We start from the raw sequence: 16,174 nt of genomic DNA, 5'->3' as shown, positions 1-16,174 counted from the left end.
ATGAATTGATAGTTAACATCTAGTGGTATATTTGTCAGCTAGCAACTTAACAATGTAAAGTTTTATATTAGTTATGTATTGCTGCATAACTAAATACACCCAAAACAGTAAGTGTTTATCATCTCACAGTTTCTCTTGGTCAGGGATTTGGAAGTACCTTAGATGAATAGCTCTGTTCTGGGGTTTCTCATGACATTTCAAGATGTTATTTGTGGCTCGAGTTGTCTGAAGGCTAGCAGAGCTGGAGGATCTGCTTCCAAGGTGGTGCACTCATGTAGTGCGAGTGCCTAGAACTAAGATTTCTGATTGTAATCTACGTGGCTGGCATTAAGCTTTTGATTCCCAAAGTATTACATTTCAAAGATATCCATCTTGAATAAATATATTTTTGACTATAGAATGCAGCTACTGGCAAAACAACCAAATAAGGAACCAGGCCATCCTACCCCCGCCCATGAACTTCCCTTTTTAGAAAGACCTGGGTGACCTAGATAACTGACCACCTCCATGACCCTGCTTCTCCCTTCCCATGCCCTAATCCCTGCTCATGTTATTGAAATTCAGCCCATAAAACCCTAGGCAACTCCCCCCCAACACCAGACCCTAATAAAGGCAGAGTCCCAGGTCCTCACTTCCTCTCTCTCTCTCCATGACCTTGCTGTGTGGCCCTCAGGGGTGCCATGTACCCTCCAGGACCTGTGAGTAATAACTGTTCTTCAGAGTTCCCTGATGGTTTGTTGAAGTGCATCCTGTGATCATAATAAGAACCATAAGGGCTAGTCCAGGCACAACTTTAGCGTAAGTTCTGGAAATGTCCTCAGGGGCTCACCAAAATAATACAGGGGCCCAGATGAGTGCCTCAGATATTCCTAGCTGATAGCTTCACCATCAATAGGCTGAGACTGACACAACTCACATGGTGCTGGTTGTTGGCAGGTCTCACTTATTCCCATTTGGGCCTCTCTGTGAGCTGCTTGAGTGTCCTCCTGGCACAAAGGTTGGCTCTCTCCCAGAGTGAACGATCCTAAAGAGCAAAGTGGAAGCCACAATGCCTTTTATGACTTAGTCTTGGAAGTCACACTCCTCTGTCATATCAGTAATATCCTATTGGTTGGTTACACAGGCCACCTTGGGTGGGTAGGTAGGAGGGCTACACAGGGGTGTGCAAGAAACACCAGGTCATTTTGCAGGTTGGCTATATCACAGAAGGGCTCTAATATGTTTTAAAACAAATAATTTTTTAAGGCCTGACATTTTAAAACCTAAAAGTTTGATTCTTTTGCTCACATACTGACAAAGTTTTTCTAAAAGTATATCCATATCTGCTGTTTTGCTCAGTTTCCATTGATAACAGAATATCTTTGTATTTGCTTTAAAAACTACAGTTACAATTTTCAAGTACAGACTGAACTCAGAAGTACTCTCTAAAAATGTATGGCAGTAAAGCAGCAGCTTCTGAATAAACTGATAGCAATGAACAGTGTGTACAGGTGCCTGACTCTGAAGAAGGTAGTGGAGAAACAGAAAGTAGGATGGCTTTGCCTTCTGAGGGTTGAGATGTGGGTAGGCAAGTAACTGCCTGCACTGTACTTGAGGAACCCTTGAAAGCATCTTTACTTGGCAAGGGTGGCCCTGACCATTTTCCTGGGGCTTTATTTCCACTGAACTCTGTTGGAGGGTAAAGCAGGGCTTCTGCTGAAGGTTTCCAGGTAGCATTCCAAAGTGTGGTTATGTACCTAATGCTTCCCACATGCCCGCCTCAAGAGCTTTAGTCCCCAGCAATATATTCTCTCTGGTTACATACAGAAAAATGGATGACTCAGGTTTGTCTAGAATATGAGAGAACTTTAAGGCATGGACTTGGAGATAGCCATGAATCCCCTTTCTCATCCCTTGCATCTCTGGTTCTTCCTAGCAGTGTTCTGGAAGGTTGGGCTCATCAGACATGTGGCGTCAGTGACCTGCACTTTTTCTGTTCCAAATTTTGAAGGTAGGAGAATATCACTACTAAAAATACGCTAACTTGGGAGACCACTTTTCTTAGCCCCATTCTCATCAGAGCTTGAGAAGGAGAAAACAACAATAGAATGCTGTTTATACAACCTCTTTGTTGCTGCAGGAAAGGAAGGTTAAGGAGGAGGAGGGGGAGGGAAAATGTGCACGTGAGTGTGATGGTCTGATAGATAGTTCTGAAGATTCTTCAGGCTTTGGAGTGGAAAATGGATTGTAGCTGATCAAGGAGGGAGCACGGAGGGCAGTCAAGAGGCCATGGTAGTTGTCAAGAGGGATGGTGACTTGGCTGAGAGTGGAAGTGGCGCAGTTAGGAAAGGGTGGTTGGGCTTGGAGTTTGTAATGCAGGCAGAGTCCACAGGGTCAGGTGCTGGGCCTGAGTAGATATTATGGTTCATTGCTCTATTATTAGGGTTTAGTGATGTGTGTTCACATCCTACATTTGATTTTTGCTAAGGAATTAGGCGTATAAGTTTACCCTCGTTGCTACTATTATTACTGTAGTTGAATTTGCTTCAAAAATATATTATTAAATATAGACTGAAAACCAGTCCCCACCCTGTGGGCAAACAATACAAATATTTGAGATTAGAATCTAGATATGGTTCTGAAGTTTTATCAGAACATATATTTAGCAATGAACATGAGACCCCCCCCTTGTTATCCTTATTGTATTATTTATCAGATAATTTTGGGGGCTTGTTATAGAAACTTGACAGTTTTTAGGGAAATACACGAATCTCCAAATCAGTAATTAAATATTTCTCATAGGCTACTAAGAAATATATCTTATAATTTCATTCCTTTCTTTTAGTTAAAATTTTGTGGTTCTTTATAGTTCATAGCAACTTTGAATAAAATAAGATCTCAGTGTTTCCAAGTTTTAAATGTAGTGGAAAGTAATATACTTGGTATTATTAAATTTGTTTGATTTGTTATTAGTTTGATTTACATGGAAATTTTATCATTAATTTTAGATTTGTTCGATTCTAACTTGATACCATTTTATGCCAATTTACATTTGAAGCCTTCATTAAGATCCTGGGGGTGTACAGTTTAACCTCAAAGGCTGAATCTTTTTTATAATAAAGAAAAGTTTGGAACCTTGAGGCTGAAACTGTTCACAGCTGACTCTTATGAAATCAAATAAGTTCTCATAATCACTTTGCAGCCATTATTTTTTGTGTTTTTTCAGCACCTTGTTTCTTCTGAGCTATCCTTACATGTTTCTAGGAATTCAAGGGCTAGGAAACATTGTACTAAGAATTTGAAATACCAAGGAATTTAATTTTGTGGGAATGTAGACTGTTTATTAATTTTTAAGTTTAAGGACCAGAAAAATGAAGAAGTATATTGTATTGCACAACATGTTTTGTTATAAATATGTTTACTTTTATTGCACATGATGTAACCGGAATGGGAAAAAAACCACAGAAACACTAATTGTTGATTTAATTTGCCTCAGAGGGACATGGAGAATGGGGAGTGTGGCATAAGAAGAGAAAAAAAAAATCTGTTACTAATTAGAGTAAAATTACTATAGTTAAAAAGAGTTGCATAGATGAATGAATAGTAATAAAACCTTCACTTAGCTTTCCTGAACATTTATAAACGCCTTCTACCTTTCTTAAATACTTGGTAAAGGAAAAAAGTTTCTCTGGTTCTTTGGATGAGAAACTAATTCCAGTATTTTGCTCTTTGAAGCTCTTCACCTTTCATTTTAATCACCAGAGGATACTCTTTGGCTGTTTTGAAATCATTTCTGTTTTCTACTTGCACTTTGCTGTGTGAGAGCCTTTCCCCATCTCATGCTTCCTTTTCCTTTGCCCCACTGCTCAGTTTACTCCCACCTCTTTTCCTATAGCCAAGGAAGGAACTTGTTAACCAAGACTTTCTCTTTTATGAATAACTGAAAAATCCCTTTGGTATGATATAGTCACAGGCACCCTACCTCATTCTGATCCCAGAAAAACAAACAGGAAGTATAGGAAAACACACAGCTCAACTCAACACAGATAGAAGTGGCTGAAGAAAAATGAGAGAACAACAAAGACTGTTGATTTGATCTCCAGGAATGGAAATTGTCGGTAGTCTACTCTTTTCAAAATAAACTTTGATCTGGAGCTGGCTGCCCTGTTGGTTACTCCTTTCTGTGCTGAGGAGTGGCAGCTACCCTGGTTGGGTTTTCAAGGTCAGTTTGAGAGATTGTAGATATAACAGACTTAACCCATCCCCCAAAGAAGTGGAGAATACTAGTCACTTGTCAATCTGGGTCCTAAGGTAAAAACAACACCACAAGGGTATGGGGAGGATATTCAGTTGAAATTAAAAGAAGGAGGAAAAGAGCATAGGGAAAAATAGAGAGGTGTTGGCCCCCAAATTAGGAGAAAGTCATCACTTTATTAATCTGTATGTTATTAATCAATTATGAAGAAATTTTTTCTAATATTCATGTTCCCTCTAGACTCCCTCCTTCCTTTCTTATCTTACGATTTCTTTCCCATTTCCCCCTGTCCTTTGTTTTTCTTTCCTCTTTCCTTTCTCCTGATCCTCCTTTTTCTGTTGTTCCCTTTTTTTAATCTTCCCCTGAGGATATGCTTTTATTGATTTTGGAGAGAGAGGAAGGGAGAGAGAGAGAAACATTGACTGGTTACCTCTCAAATGTGTCTCGACCAGGGATCAAACCTGCAACCTAGGTATGCACCCTGACTGGGAATCGAACCGGCAACGTTTTTGGTCAGTTGCACAATGCTGCAGCCAACTGAGCCACTTGACCAGGGTGGTTCTTTATTAGAGCTTAATGAGGTATTGTGATCAGAGACGATTAAGAACAAATTTAGCTTGGTTGATGACAAATTCACAAAGAAATAACTGCCGTACAGCACTCCATGAGAATATTACTACAGGTAGAAAACACAGTTCCACTGGGGTTCTGAGAAAAATGACTTCATCTCCTATGGAGACAAAGAATTAGATATGACTTTTAGTGCTCATTCATTCATTCACCCCCATTTGCCAGGCATTCTGTCAGGAACTGAGGAGACAGTGTAATAGTGGTGATAATGCAGGTATGGTCGCCATCTCCCAGGAGCTTGTATGCTAATAGAGAGACAGGAAATAAGCATATAAACAGTAAATAGTTACAGCTTGTGAAGTGTGCAGTTTGTCTCTGGAGTGGCAGAAAGTAAAAAGCGAAGCTGCCTTCCTAGAGCAGGCTGGGAAGCTTCCTTGAGGAGACACCTGAAGTATTAGAGGAAGCCAGTTTTGGGGAGAGCCAAGAGTTGCCTGATCAGAGGGAATGGTAGGAGCAAAAGCCCTGGGCTAAAGAGTAGGCCACTCTGCATAGCTGGCAGGAGGTGGGGATGGATAGAGCTAGCAAGATAGGAGTGTCCAAGATAAGATCCAAAAGGGAGGTGAGCCTGGAACCACAGGATTTGGGATTGTGTTTTAGGTGCAGTGGGAAGCCCTTGAAGGGGAGTGTCTTGCTGGGATTTTAGTTTTAGAAGTCCTACCTTATTGATGTATAGAGAATACATTTTATAGGGCCAGAGTAGAAGCATAGAAATCACAATAAAATCTCTATACTGTAGGGAAAATGGAATATTGGGAAGTTATAGGATTAGGAAGTGTGTTATAAAACGTGGTGACATTTTATCTGGGCTTTTAAGAATGGTTGGAATTTTGACAAGCAGAGATTTGGAGAGGTCATTCTAGAGCAAGAAACAGGATGTCAAAGTATGGACAGTAAGAGGCATGAGGCAAGTTTGGAATGGGCTGTCCTACTTAGTATGACTGGAGAGGAGAGTGATGTAAGGGGAGGGACGTGTACCTTTTTACCTGATAAAACAAGGTCTTGAATGCCAGGACACATTTTGGGAGTTTGGTTAATATATATAGAAAGTTCACTGTTTATTTTATTTAGGATGTTTTATTTGCTATAAGAAGTCTTCCTAGTTCTTGCTTTTGTTTTGTAGAAAAATTAGTTAGATTAGCAGTTTCCATAGTCTTATTTTTAGAAAATAAGATGTCTGAGGTGTTAAACCCTTCATATAATTCACCCTTTCCCATAGTCACTGGCATTTTATATCTCACCACTCACTTTGTACCAACCCAGAGCCTGGATGTATAATGGTGGCTCCTCAGTAGGGGCTTACAATTTAAGGGTTCCAGTCTTCTTTGCTTCCTTCCTTCATTTGAGCACCAGCACTGTTGCAGGCACTGTTTATCCTGGGTGAGTGTGAGGGGCTCTTACTCCCCATGTGTCTCACTGCTTTCTACCAGTTCCTTCAGTGACACTTTAGGGATGCTGTGCACAGTGGGAAACAGCTTTCACCGAGGTCAGGAAAGTCTCCTTGAGAAGTGACATTTGAGCTGAAACCTAAGTGATGATCAAGGGGAAGATTGGTTCAAACGGATGGGCTTACAGCGTAAAGGCTGTAAGGTGGGCATGAGCTTGGGGTATATGAGAAAGGGGGAGAAGGCCGCTGTGGCTGTGGTTGGGTCCCAGTGAACCAGGTGAGAAGTGCTGGGAGATGAGACTGGTAGGTGGCAGTGTTTTCAGCTCTGGCTGCACATTGCAGTTCTCTAGCTGGCTCAGGCCTCACCCCAGAGCAGATGAATCAAGATCTCTGGTGATACCCAGACATCAGCATTTTTATTTATTTGTTTATTGAATTCATTGGTGTGACTGACATAGGTTAATAAGATTATATAGGTTCAGGTGTACCACTCTCTGCTGCATCATCTGTGTGTTGTACTGTGTGTGCGCCGCTCAGGCCAAGTCTCCATCGCTCTTTATCCTCCCCTGTGCTCTCTTCTACCTTCCTCCCTTTCCCTCGGTGGTCACCGTGGCATCAGCATTTTTAAAAACTCCCCAAGTGACTGTCACGTGAATTTGGATTTATTATGATTGTCCTGGGAAGCCTTGGAGGGGAGTGATAAATCAGGTTGTCATTCTTTAAAAGACCCCTTTGAGGCTCTGTGTACTGTGAAGGGTAAGCTGGAGAAAGGTAAAGGGTAAGAAAGGTAAAGGGCAAGATAGGATGGTGGCTTAAACTAGGGTGGCAGTGGATCTGTATTTGTTAGGGTGGTGAATTACAACCCGAGGCTGGTGACAAAGTTCCCATTTAGCAGACGTCTGATAGGCCATTTTTGTTTGTTTTGGGGAGGCTGAGTAGGTCCTGTTAAAGAACATGACCTCTGGGTTTGACTTCCACCTTCCACATACTAGTCATGGGACCTTGAGCAAATTATACCCACAAAATGAGGAAGAGAACAGAATGCCTGTCTCAAAGCTTTAAACGAATTAATGAGCATAAAGCACTTAAAATAGTATATTGTTCAAAGTAAATGTACTCTTGGCTATCGTTATTATTTTTATTAGACCCACCCCATTTTATAGTTTCTTTTCCTACTTTCTTCTTGCCTAGAATATGATTGCAGTGCCTGTGGCTTTCATCTGGGACCTTGAGGGAGAGGCTGAAGGAATAGCAGATGCATTGGCTCAGGACCCTTGAGATCTTCACCAGTGGCTCCTGCTGCTTACTTGTGGCCTCCTTGTTCAATGAGAGAAATAAACCCATTTCTTTAGGTTTCTCTGTCATTCCTACAGCCCAGAAGCAGAGAGCAAGGATGACCTGTTCAGGGAATTTTAAGGATTTCAGAAAGGTTAGGGGGCAGAGTCTGAGGGGCCAGCCAAGGTTGATAGATGACACTGAAGATATTTGCATGGCTCAGATTTGGAAGGATTTAAGATTTAGGATTTTTTTCCTGGTGAGTTATTTTAATCAGGGGATCAGACATGGTCGTGTTTTTGGCTTAAGAACAATCACTCTGGTTGCTCTGTGAATGGTGACTTGGAAGTGACAAGACTGGAAGCAGGGAGACTTGTTTGAAGGTTATTACCGCAACCCCAGTGAGTGGTGATCATGGCAGTGGGGATGAGGAAGGTGAGAGAATTCTGGAAATGTTTAGGGATAGAAGAGAACAGGGGCTGATGTTGAGGAAGAGGAAGATGGAGGACTCACAAGTTCCTTTGGAGTTTCTGGTTCGTATAACTGGTTGGATAGTGGTGTTCTTAGCTGGTAAGTGGCATAGAGAGGAGGCATTTCTTAGTCTTTCTTTTATTAATGGATTTTAATAAAATAAAGTCATTTCAGAGTTTTAAATACCACATATCTTCATACTCTTTCCCTTTTTGTCTTCTGTCTTAATTTTTCATGGGAGGAGGGTTTAAGAAAGAGTCTTGGTTCCTCAGGAAATTCACCTTCTAGCTAGAAAAGAGTCTGTGGTATCCTTAGAACAACTTTCTTCTTAACTGTAGAATACTTTGTGGTATTTAGTAATTATTATTATTATTATTATTGTTATTATCTTCAGGGATTGGGAAGGAGATCATTATACTATGTCAAAATTAATCTTATCTCTCCTAGTAATTTCTTTTTCTCCTAATAATTTTTTGATGCAATTTTATGTGTGAGCAAATTATCTTTATGGAGTTCAACTATGTGTAAATGTGGCAAAGAGGATAGTATCTCATATAAATTAATGGCATCCAAAGAACTAGGAAAAGAAGAAAAAAAGCAACCCAAAGTCAGCAGAAGAAAGGAAATAACAAAAATAGAGCAGAATCAAATGAAATAGAGAACAAAAAAAACTCTACAAAAAATTAATAAAACAAAGAGCTGGTTCTTTGAAAAGATTAATAAAATTGACAAACCCCTGGCTAGACTCACTAAGGAAAAAAGAGAAAAGACCCATATAAACAAAATCAGAAATGAGAGAGAAGTCACCACAGACAGCACATATACAAAGGATCACACTGGAATATTATGAATGATTATATGCCACCAAGTTCAATAACCTAGAAGAAATGGATAAGTTCCTAGAAATATGTAACCTTTCTACACTAAATCATGAAGAAATGGAAAATCTAAATAAACCAATTAGCAGTGAGGAGATTGAAACAACCATCAAAAACATCCCCAAAAATAAAAGTCCAGGACCAGATGGCTTCACTAATGAATTCTACCAAATGTTCAAAGAAGATATAAAACCTGTCCTCAAACTCTTCCAAAATATTGAAGAAGAGGCAATACTTCCTAACACATTTTATGAGGCCATTGTAACCCTGATACCAAAACCTGGCAAGGACAACATACACACACACACAAAAACTACAGACCAATTGATCTCTGATGAATACAGACGCAGAAATCCTAAACAAAATACTAGCAAACTGAATACAATAATACGTAAAAAAAAATAACACATCATGATCAAGTGGGGCTTATTTCAGGGGCACATACATAAATCAATCAATGCAATACACCACATTAACAAAAGAAAGGATAAATATCATATGATTTTATCAATAGATGCAGAAAAAGCATTTGATAAGATACAACATCCATTTATGATCAAAACGCTCAATAAAATAGGAATAGAAAGAAAGTACCTCAACATAATAAAGGCCACATATGATAAGCCCTCAGCTAATACTATACTCAGTGGTGACAAACTGAAAACTTTTCCTCTAAGATTAGGAACAAGAGAAGGATGTCCACTCTCACCACTCTTATTCAACATAGTTCTGGAAGTCCTAACCAGAGCAACAAGGCAAGAGAAAGAAATAAAAAGCATCCAAATAAAGAAGGAAGAAGTAAAACTGTCACTTTTTGTGGACAACATGATTCTGTATATAGAAAACCCTAAAGACTCCACCAAGAAACTATTAGAAACAATAAACAAATACAGTAAGGTTGCAGGATACAAAATCAATGTACAAAAATCTATTGCCTTTCTGTATACTAATAACAAAACTTCAGAAAAAAAATGAAAAAACAATTCCTTTTGCAATTGCAAACAAAAGAATAATATACCTAGGAATATACTTAACAAAGGATGTGTAAGACCTATCCACTGAAAATTACAAAGCATTATTAAAAGAGATTGAAAAAGACAAAACAAAATGGAAAAATATTCTGTGTTCATAGATTGGAAGAATCAACATGGTTAAAATGGCCATATTACCCAAAGCAATATACAGATTTAATGTAATCCCCATCAAAATACCAATGTCATTTTTTAGAGAAATAGAATGAGAAATCATCAGATTTGTATGGAATCACAAAAGACCTCAATTAGCCAAAGAAATTCTGAGAAACAGGAATGAAGCTGGAGGTATCATACTCCCTGACTTCAAATTATACTCCAGAGCTGTGATAATCAAAACAGCATGGTATTGGCACAGAAACAGACACACTGATTAGTGGAACAGAATAGAGAGCCCAGATATAAAACCATATCTATATGGGCAGATAATATTTGACAAAGGAGCCAGAAACACACAATGGAGTAAAGATAAATGGTCCTGGGAAAACTGGAAAGCCACATGCAAATGAATGAAACTGGATTACAGAAATTAATTCAAAATGGATCAAAGACTAAATATAAGATCTGAAACAATAAGTTACAAAGAAGAAAACATAGGTACCAAACTGATGGACCTTGGTCGTAGCGAGCATTTTATGAACTTGACCCCAAAGGCAAGGGAAGTAAAAGCAAAAATAAATTAATGGGACTATACCAAACTAAAAAGCTTCTGCACAGCTACAGAAACTGTCAACAAAACAATGAGGCAGCCAACCAGATGGGAGATGATATTTACAAACAGTAGCTCCAACAAAGATTTAATTTCCAAAATATATAAAGAACTCATAAAACTCAACACCATCAAACAAACAACCCAATCAAAAAGTGGGCAGAGGACCCAAACAGACACCTCTCCCAAGAAGACATACAAATAGCCATTAGGTATATAAAAAGATGTTCATCCTCACTAGCAATTAGGGAAATGCAAATCAAAACTACAATGAGGTACCACCTCATACCTGTTAGAGTGGCTGTTATCAACAAGACAAGCCATAACAAGTGTTGGAGAGGTTGTGAAGAAAAGGGAACCCTCATTCACTGCTGGTGGGAATGTAGACTGGTGTAACCACTATGGAGAGCAGTCTTGCGGTTCCTCAAAAAATTAAGAATAGAGCTACTGTATGATCCAGAAATTCCTCTCCTGGATATACCCCAAAAACTTGAGAACATGTATTTGCAAAGATATATGCACCCCTGTGTTCTTTGCAGCATTATTCATGGTGGCCACGACATGGAAACAACTAGAATGTCCTGGGATAGAGGACTGGATAAAGAAGATGTGGTACATGCACACAATGGAATACTACTCAGCCATAAGAAAGGATGAAACAACATGGATGGACCTTGAGAATATTATGCTACGTGAAATAAGTCAGTTAGAAAAAGCCAAGAACCATATGACTTCACTCATGTGTGGGATATAAAACTGACACTCATGGGCACAAACAGCAATGTGGAGGTTGCCAGAGGGAAGAGGGTGGAGGTGAAGGGAGTCCTAATATATGATGACAGGAGAAGATATGACTTTGGGTGGTGGACGCACAGTGCAGTATACATATCTTGTAACACTGAAACCCACACCTGAGACCTATATGTTCATATTAACCACTGTCACCTCAATAAACTTAAATTAAAAAAAAAAATTAAAAATAAATTAGCAGCATCCACCCAATTTTGAATTATTTGGGAAAGAAATCCCCATGGAGAAATGAACTTAAGGGACCAATAAATTTCCTCAGTTGAGAAATTGAGGTAGGGCTGAATGAATATTTTAAATCTTGATTGTGGTTATAAATTCAAAATGTAAGATGCAGTCTAGGTCCAGTCTAGAGAACAAAAAAGGCTCAATATTTTTGAAATTAGTAATGATTAGATTGTGAGCTTGATGTGCTTGAAGATAAACAGTTTAGCACAAATTTCGTGCTGCTCGGGGAGTAAAGGGCTTTTTTGTACAGTTATTCAAGAGGTCAAGAGGGCATTACTGGTGTTCTTTTTTGTTTTTAATGAAGATTTTAATTAATAATAATGCCTTATATTTGTATAGCCTTTTTTAGTTTACACTGCTGTTTAAAATGCATGATCCATTTAGCCCTTTGTGAAAGAGACGGCAGTGTTATCTCCATTTAGGAATGCAGAAACCGGGATCCAGGAAGTTTACCTCGGGTCATCTGATTCCTGGAACAGTATTTTTTCTTTTTTCTTTTTTGCTAATCCTCACTGGAGGATATTTTTCCCATTGATTTTTAGAGAGAGAGGGAGGGAGGGAGCGAGGGAGGGAAACATTGAGGCGAGAGAGACACATTGGTTGCTTCTCACACTTGCCCCTACCTGTGCTGGGGATCGAACCTGCAACTCAGGTACGTGCCCTTGACCAGGGATTGAACCCACCACCCTTGAATGCAAGGGCTGACTCTCTAACCACTGAGCCATGCCGGCCAGGGCCTGGAACAGTACTTTCTCCAGCATATACCAATGTTCCCTATGCCTTACAGTGGTATCCACAGTGCGGTTGTGTTGTGGAGAGGTGAGCCTCTTTACAGAGGGCGAGGGAGTGAAGGGTCTCCTGGGTGCACTCTCCTAGGATGTTAGAGGTTTGCAATATAAAAAGCACATCTCCGATCACACGTGTGAATGGAAAACAAAAAAGATGTTGGACTAAGCATGATCAGCTATTATTTTTTCCAAGTAAAATTTATTTGTTGTTTGTTCCCTTATCTCCCTCTGGCATTCTTTAGGGAAATCATTAATTAGTGCCATAGGTTTAAGGAAAAAAAAGTGAAAAATACCTTACATTGAGAATGTTGTTATCCTTGGAGGCATAGTTTGAGAACCATTAACAAACATTTTGAAAGCGGTTGAAATGGCATTTTTTGAAAAGGTAATTTATTGCCTTATGAGGAACATTGTGTAGATTTTTATAGTATTCGTACTTGAATTTTCTTAGAGAAAATTCCAAACTTCAGCCTGTTCTGCTTGTCCTCCTCCATTTTCTGACAGCTTAAAGAAGACTTGTTATTAGGTCTCTGGTAATTTTTGACTCTTTTACTCTAAACCTTCCTTAGTGAATTTTAAGATTCTGAGGCCAAGCTTATTGCCAGGCTGCCTCTTATTCTCACCCCTCCCCCATCACAACGATTTAGCCAAAAATGTGCATGGGGTCTGGTTAAAATGCCAGTGTTGCCTTTAACAATATACTTTTTTTGGAGTTGCCCATTGGGCTGTATCATCTGATTTGAATGGTCAGCTGCCTCTGTCCACTCTGGGGCTTTTTTCCTGGCTGCAGTTCTGCAGTTCCTTTATTAAACTGGCAGGGCTCCTAGTGGTCCCTTTAATTCTCATTCTACCTTTGCTCAAGGTTAAAACTAACTCCAATGTGCAGCTGGTGAAGGTGGTGGTCTCGCTCTTTCTTAGGTATTCCCTTTTCTGAGTGACAAATACTTTAAGTGTAAATAGCATCAACTGTCCTTTGCTGGGTGGTGGAGAGTCAAATCTTCTAGAATATAAGCTCCACGAGGGCAATGAACGTGTTTTAGTCATCCCTCTCTTCCTGGTACCCAGAACAGCACCTGGAGCATTGTAGAGGAAGGCTGATGAAAAGAATGAGATATTCCTGTGGGGACTCCCTGAAGACAGCTGGCTCAACTTACAGATCTGTGCATCAGGACTTGTGATTGCAAATCACAGATACAGAATGGGCTTGGGCACATTTCCATGATTCTGTCCCTCTCACTTGTACCCAGCCAGAGACAAGAGCCTTGTCCTTTCTGTCTAGTCCTAGGCAGAAAGCCCATTGCCTATGCTTTCCAAAATATTGAATCTCACATTCACAAAGAAGCTGATTTCTTTGGGTTTATCTATATGTTCCAAGCTCCAGCTATATGCAAAAGATCTCGACCAATATATTATGATTTCTTCATATCTTTTCCCTTCCAGAGATTGGGCAAATGTTAAACTGTTGGATTCTCTTCTTCACTTCCCTTAAGTCCTATCTGGAGCCTCTTCTTCCCTGATTAACCTCATCTCCCTTAGATCCCACATATCTCAGTTTGTGTTTCCTCAGCATATTACCAGAAGACTGTGTTATGTTGCCTCACATTTATTTTGCTTCATCATGCATGCATTGTTCTGTTTCCCATTTTCATTTTTAAATGAATTAATTTACTTTATTCCACAATGTATACATGATAGTCTCAATGTAACAATACTAACACTAACACCAACAAATGATTACTGGGAATAATTTAAGATTGTTAATTTTTAAAATTCTGTTCTCTTTCTTGTCAGAACCCATAACAAATGTTCTGAGCAAATCAAATTTCAATTATACAACACACCATATAACACAGTATTTATCACTATGTTATATATTAGATCCTCAGACCTTATTCATTTTTTAACTGAAAGTTTCTGTTCTATTACCAACTTCTCTGCTTTCCTCCCACCCCCCAGACCCTGGCAACCACCGTTCTACTCTCTGTTTCAATGAGTTTGACTTTTTTCAGATTCCACATGTAAATGATACTATGCAGTATTTGTCTTTCTCTGCCTGAGTTATTTGACTTAGCATAATGTTCTTCAGATTCATCTATGTTGTTATTGCATGACAGGATTTACTTTTGTAAGGCTGAATTATATATACATATATATGTGTGTGTATGTATGCATCTGTGTGTGTATATATATACGTCACATTTTATTCATTCACCCATCAACAAACATTAAGTTGTTCTATACCTTCACTATTGTGATTAGTGCTGCAGTGAACATGGGAGTGCAGGTATCTTTTTTTTTTTTTAATTTATCTTTATTGTTGAAAGTATTACAGATATTCCCCCTTTTTCCCCACTGATCCCCTCCACCCTGCATCCCCCCCACCCCCGCCTTCACCACACCATTGTCTGTATCCATGGGTTTTGCCTGTATACATTAAGTTCTTTGATTAATCTCTCCCCACCCACTCCTCCACCCCCACCTTTCCACTGAATTTCATCAGTCTATTCCATGCTTCTCTGTCTCTGGATCTAGTTTGCTCCTCAGTCTATTTTGTTTATTAGATTCCACATATGAGTGAGATCATGTAAAAGTGAATCAGGAAGAATCAGAAAACCTGAATAGACTAATAATAACTGATGAAATCAAAGTAGTAATAAAAAACTCCCAGCAAACAAAAGTGCTGGTACGGACTGCTTCACAGGGGAGCTTTCTATTTCTTTAAGTTATAGGGTTAGATAGTTCACTAAAAATTTTTCTTGCTTTTTGAGGTAGGCCTGCATTGCGATGAACTTCCCTCTTAGGACTGCTTTTGCTGTGTCCCATAGATTTGGGGTTGTTGAGTTTTAATTTTCATTTGTTTCCAGGAAGTTTTTGATTTCTTTCTTGATCTGATTGGTAACCGATTCATTGTTTAATAATATGCTATTTAGCCTCCATGTGTTTGAGTGTTTTTGAATGTTTTTACTGTAGTTGATTTCTAATTTCATGCCATTGTGACCTGAGGTGATAGATATGATTTCAATCTTCTCGAACTTGTACAGACTGGTTTTGTGTCCTAACATGTGGTCTATCTTTGAGCATGACCCATGTGCACTTGAGAGGAATGTATATTCTGCAGCTTTGGGGTGAAATGTTCTGTAAATATCAGTTAAATCCATCTGATCTAGTGTGCCATTTAGTTACTGTTTCTGTGTTGACTTTTTGTCTGGAAGGTCTATCCAGTGAAGTCAGAGGGGTGTTAAAGTCCACAACTGTGACTGTATTGCTGTTGATCTCTCCCTTAAAGACATTAAGGTTATTATTGATAGGTCCTTATTTATTATTTTAGTTCTTTATGCCTATGTTTCTCTCTCTTATTTCTTCTTCTTATTACAGTAGTCCTTTTAACATTTCTTGCAATGCTGGTTTGGTGGTGATAAACTCCTTTAGCCTTTTTTTTTTGTCTGAGAAGCTCTTTATTTCACCATCTATTTTGAATGATAGCCTTGCTGGATAGAGTAGTCTTGGCTTCAGATCCTTGTTCTGCATTACTTTGAATACTTCATGCCATTCCCTTCTGGCCTGTAGAGTTTCTGATGAGAAGTCAGCTGACAGCCTTATGGGAGCTCCTTTATAGATAACAGATTGCTTTGCTCTAACTGCCTTTAAGATTCTCTCTTTGTCTTGAATTCTTGGCATTTTAATTATGCTGTCTCTGGGCATGGGCCTCTTTGTGTTCTTCTTGCTTGGGACTCTCTGT

At 39.1% G+C, this 16,174-nt stretch overlaps 1 protein-coding gene across 3 annotated transcripts in view; it reads left to right on the top strand.

Moving 5' to 3' along the window:
• CRADD (CARD and death domain containing adaptor protein) overlaps positions 1-16,174 on the top strand; it is a 174,439-nt gene that overhangs the window by 60,019 nt on the left and 98,246 nt on the right. Inside the window, exon 2 of one of the 3 annotated variants that reach the window (XM_087814492.1) lies at positions 1,919-1,990. The exons of 1 other annotated variant lie outside the window; for it this stretch is intronic. In XM_087814492.1, coding sequence (XP_087670618.1) covers positions 1,919-1,990 — 72 coding nt within the window. Of the gene's footprint in view, positions 1-1,915; positions 1,991-16,174 lie in introns of all 3 variants that reach the window. One more of the 3 variants, XM_087814491.1, reaches the window with a different exon arrangement.

Source organism: Miniopterus natalensis, chromosome 2 (genome assembly GCF_054644295.1).
Source record: "Miniopterus natalensis isolate mMinNat1 chromosome 2, mMinNat1.hap1, whole genome shotgun sequence".
Classification (NCBI taxonomy): Eukaryota; Metazoa; Chordata; class Mammalia; order Chiroptera; family Miniopteridae; genus Miniopterus; species Miniopterus natalensis.
This window is presented reverse-complemented; position numbering and strand designations above follow the sequence as displayed.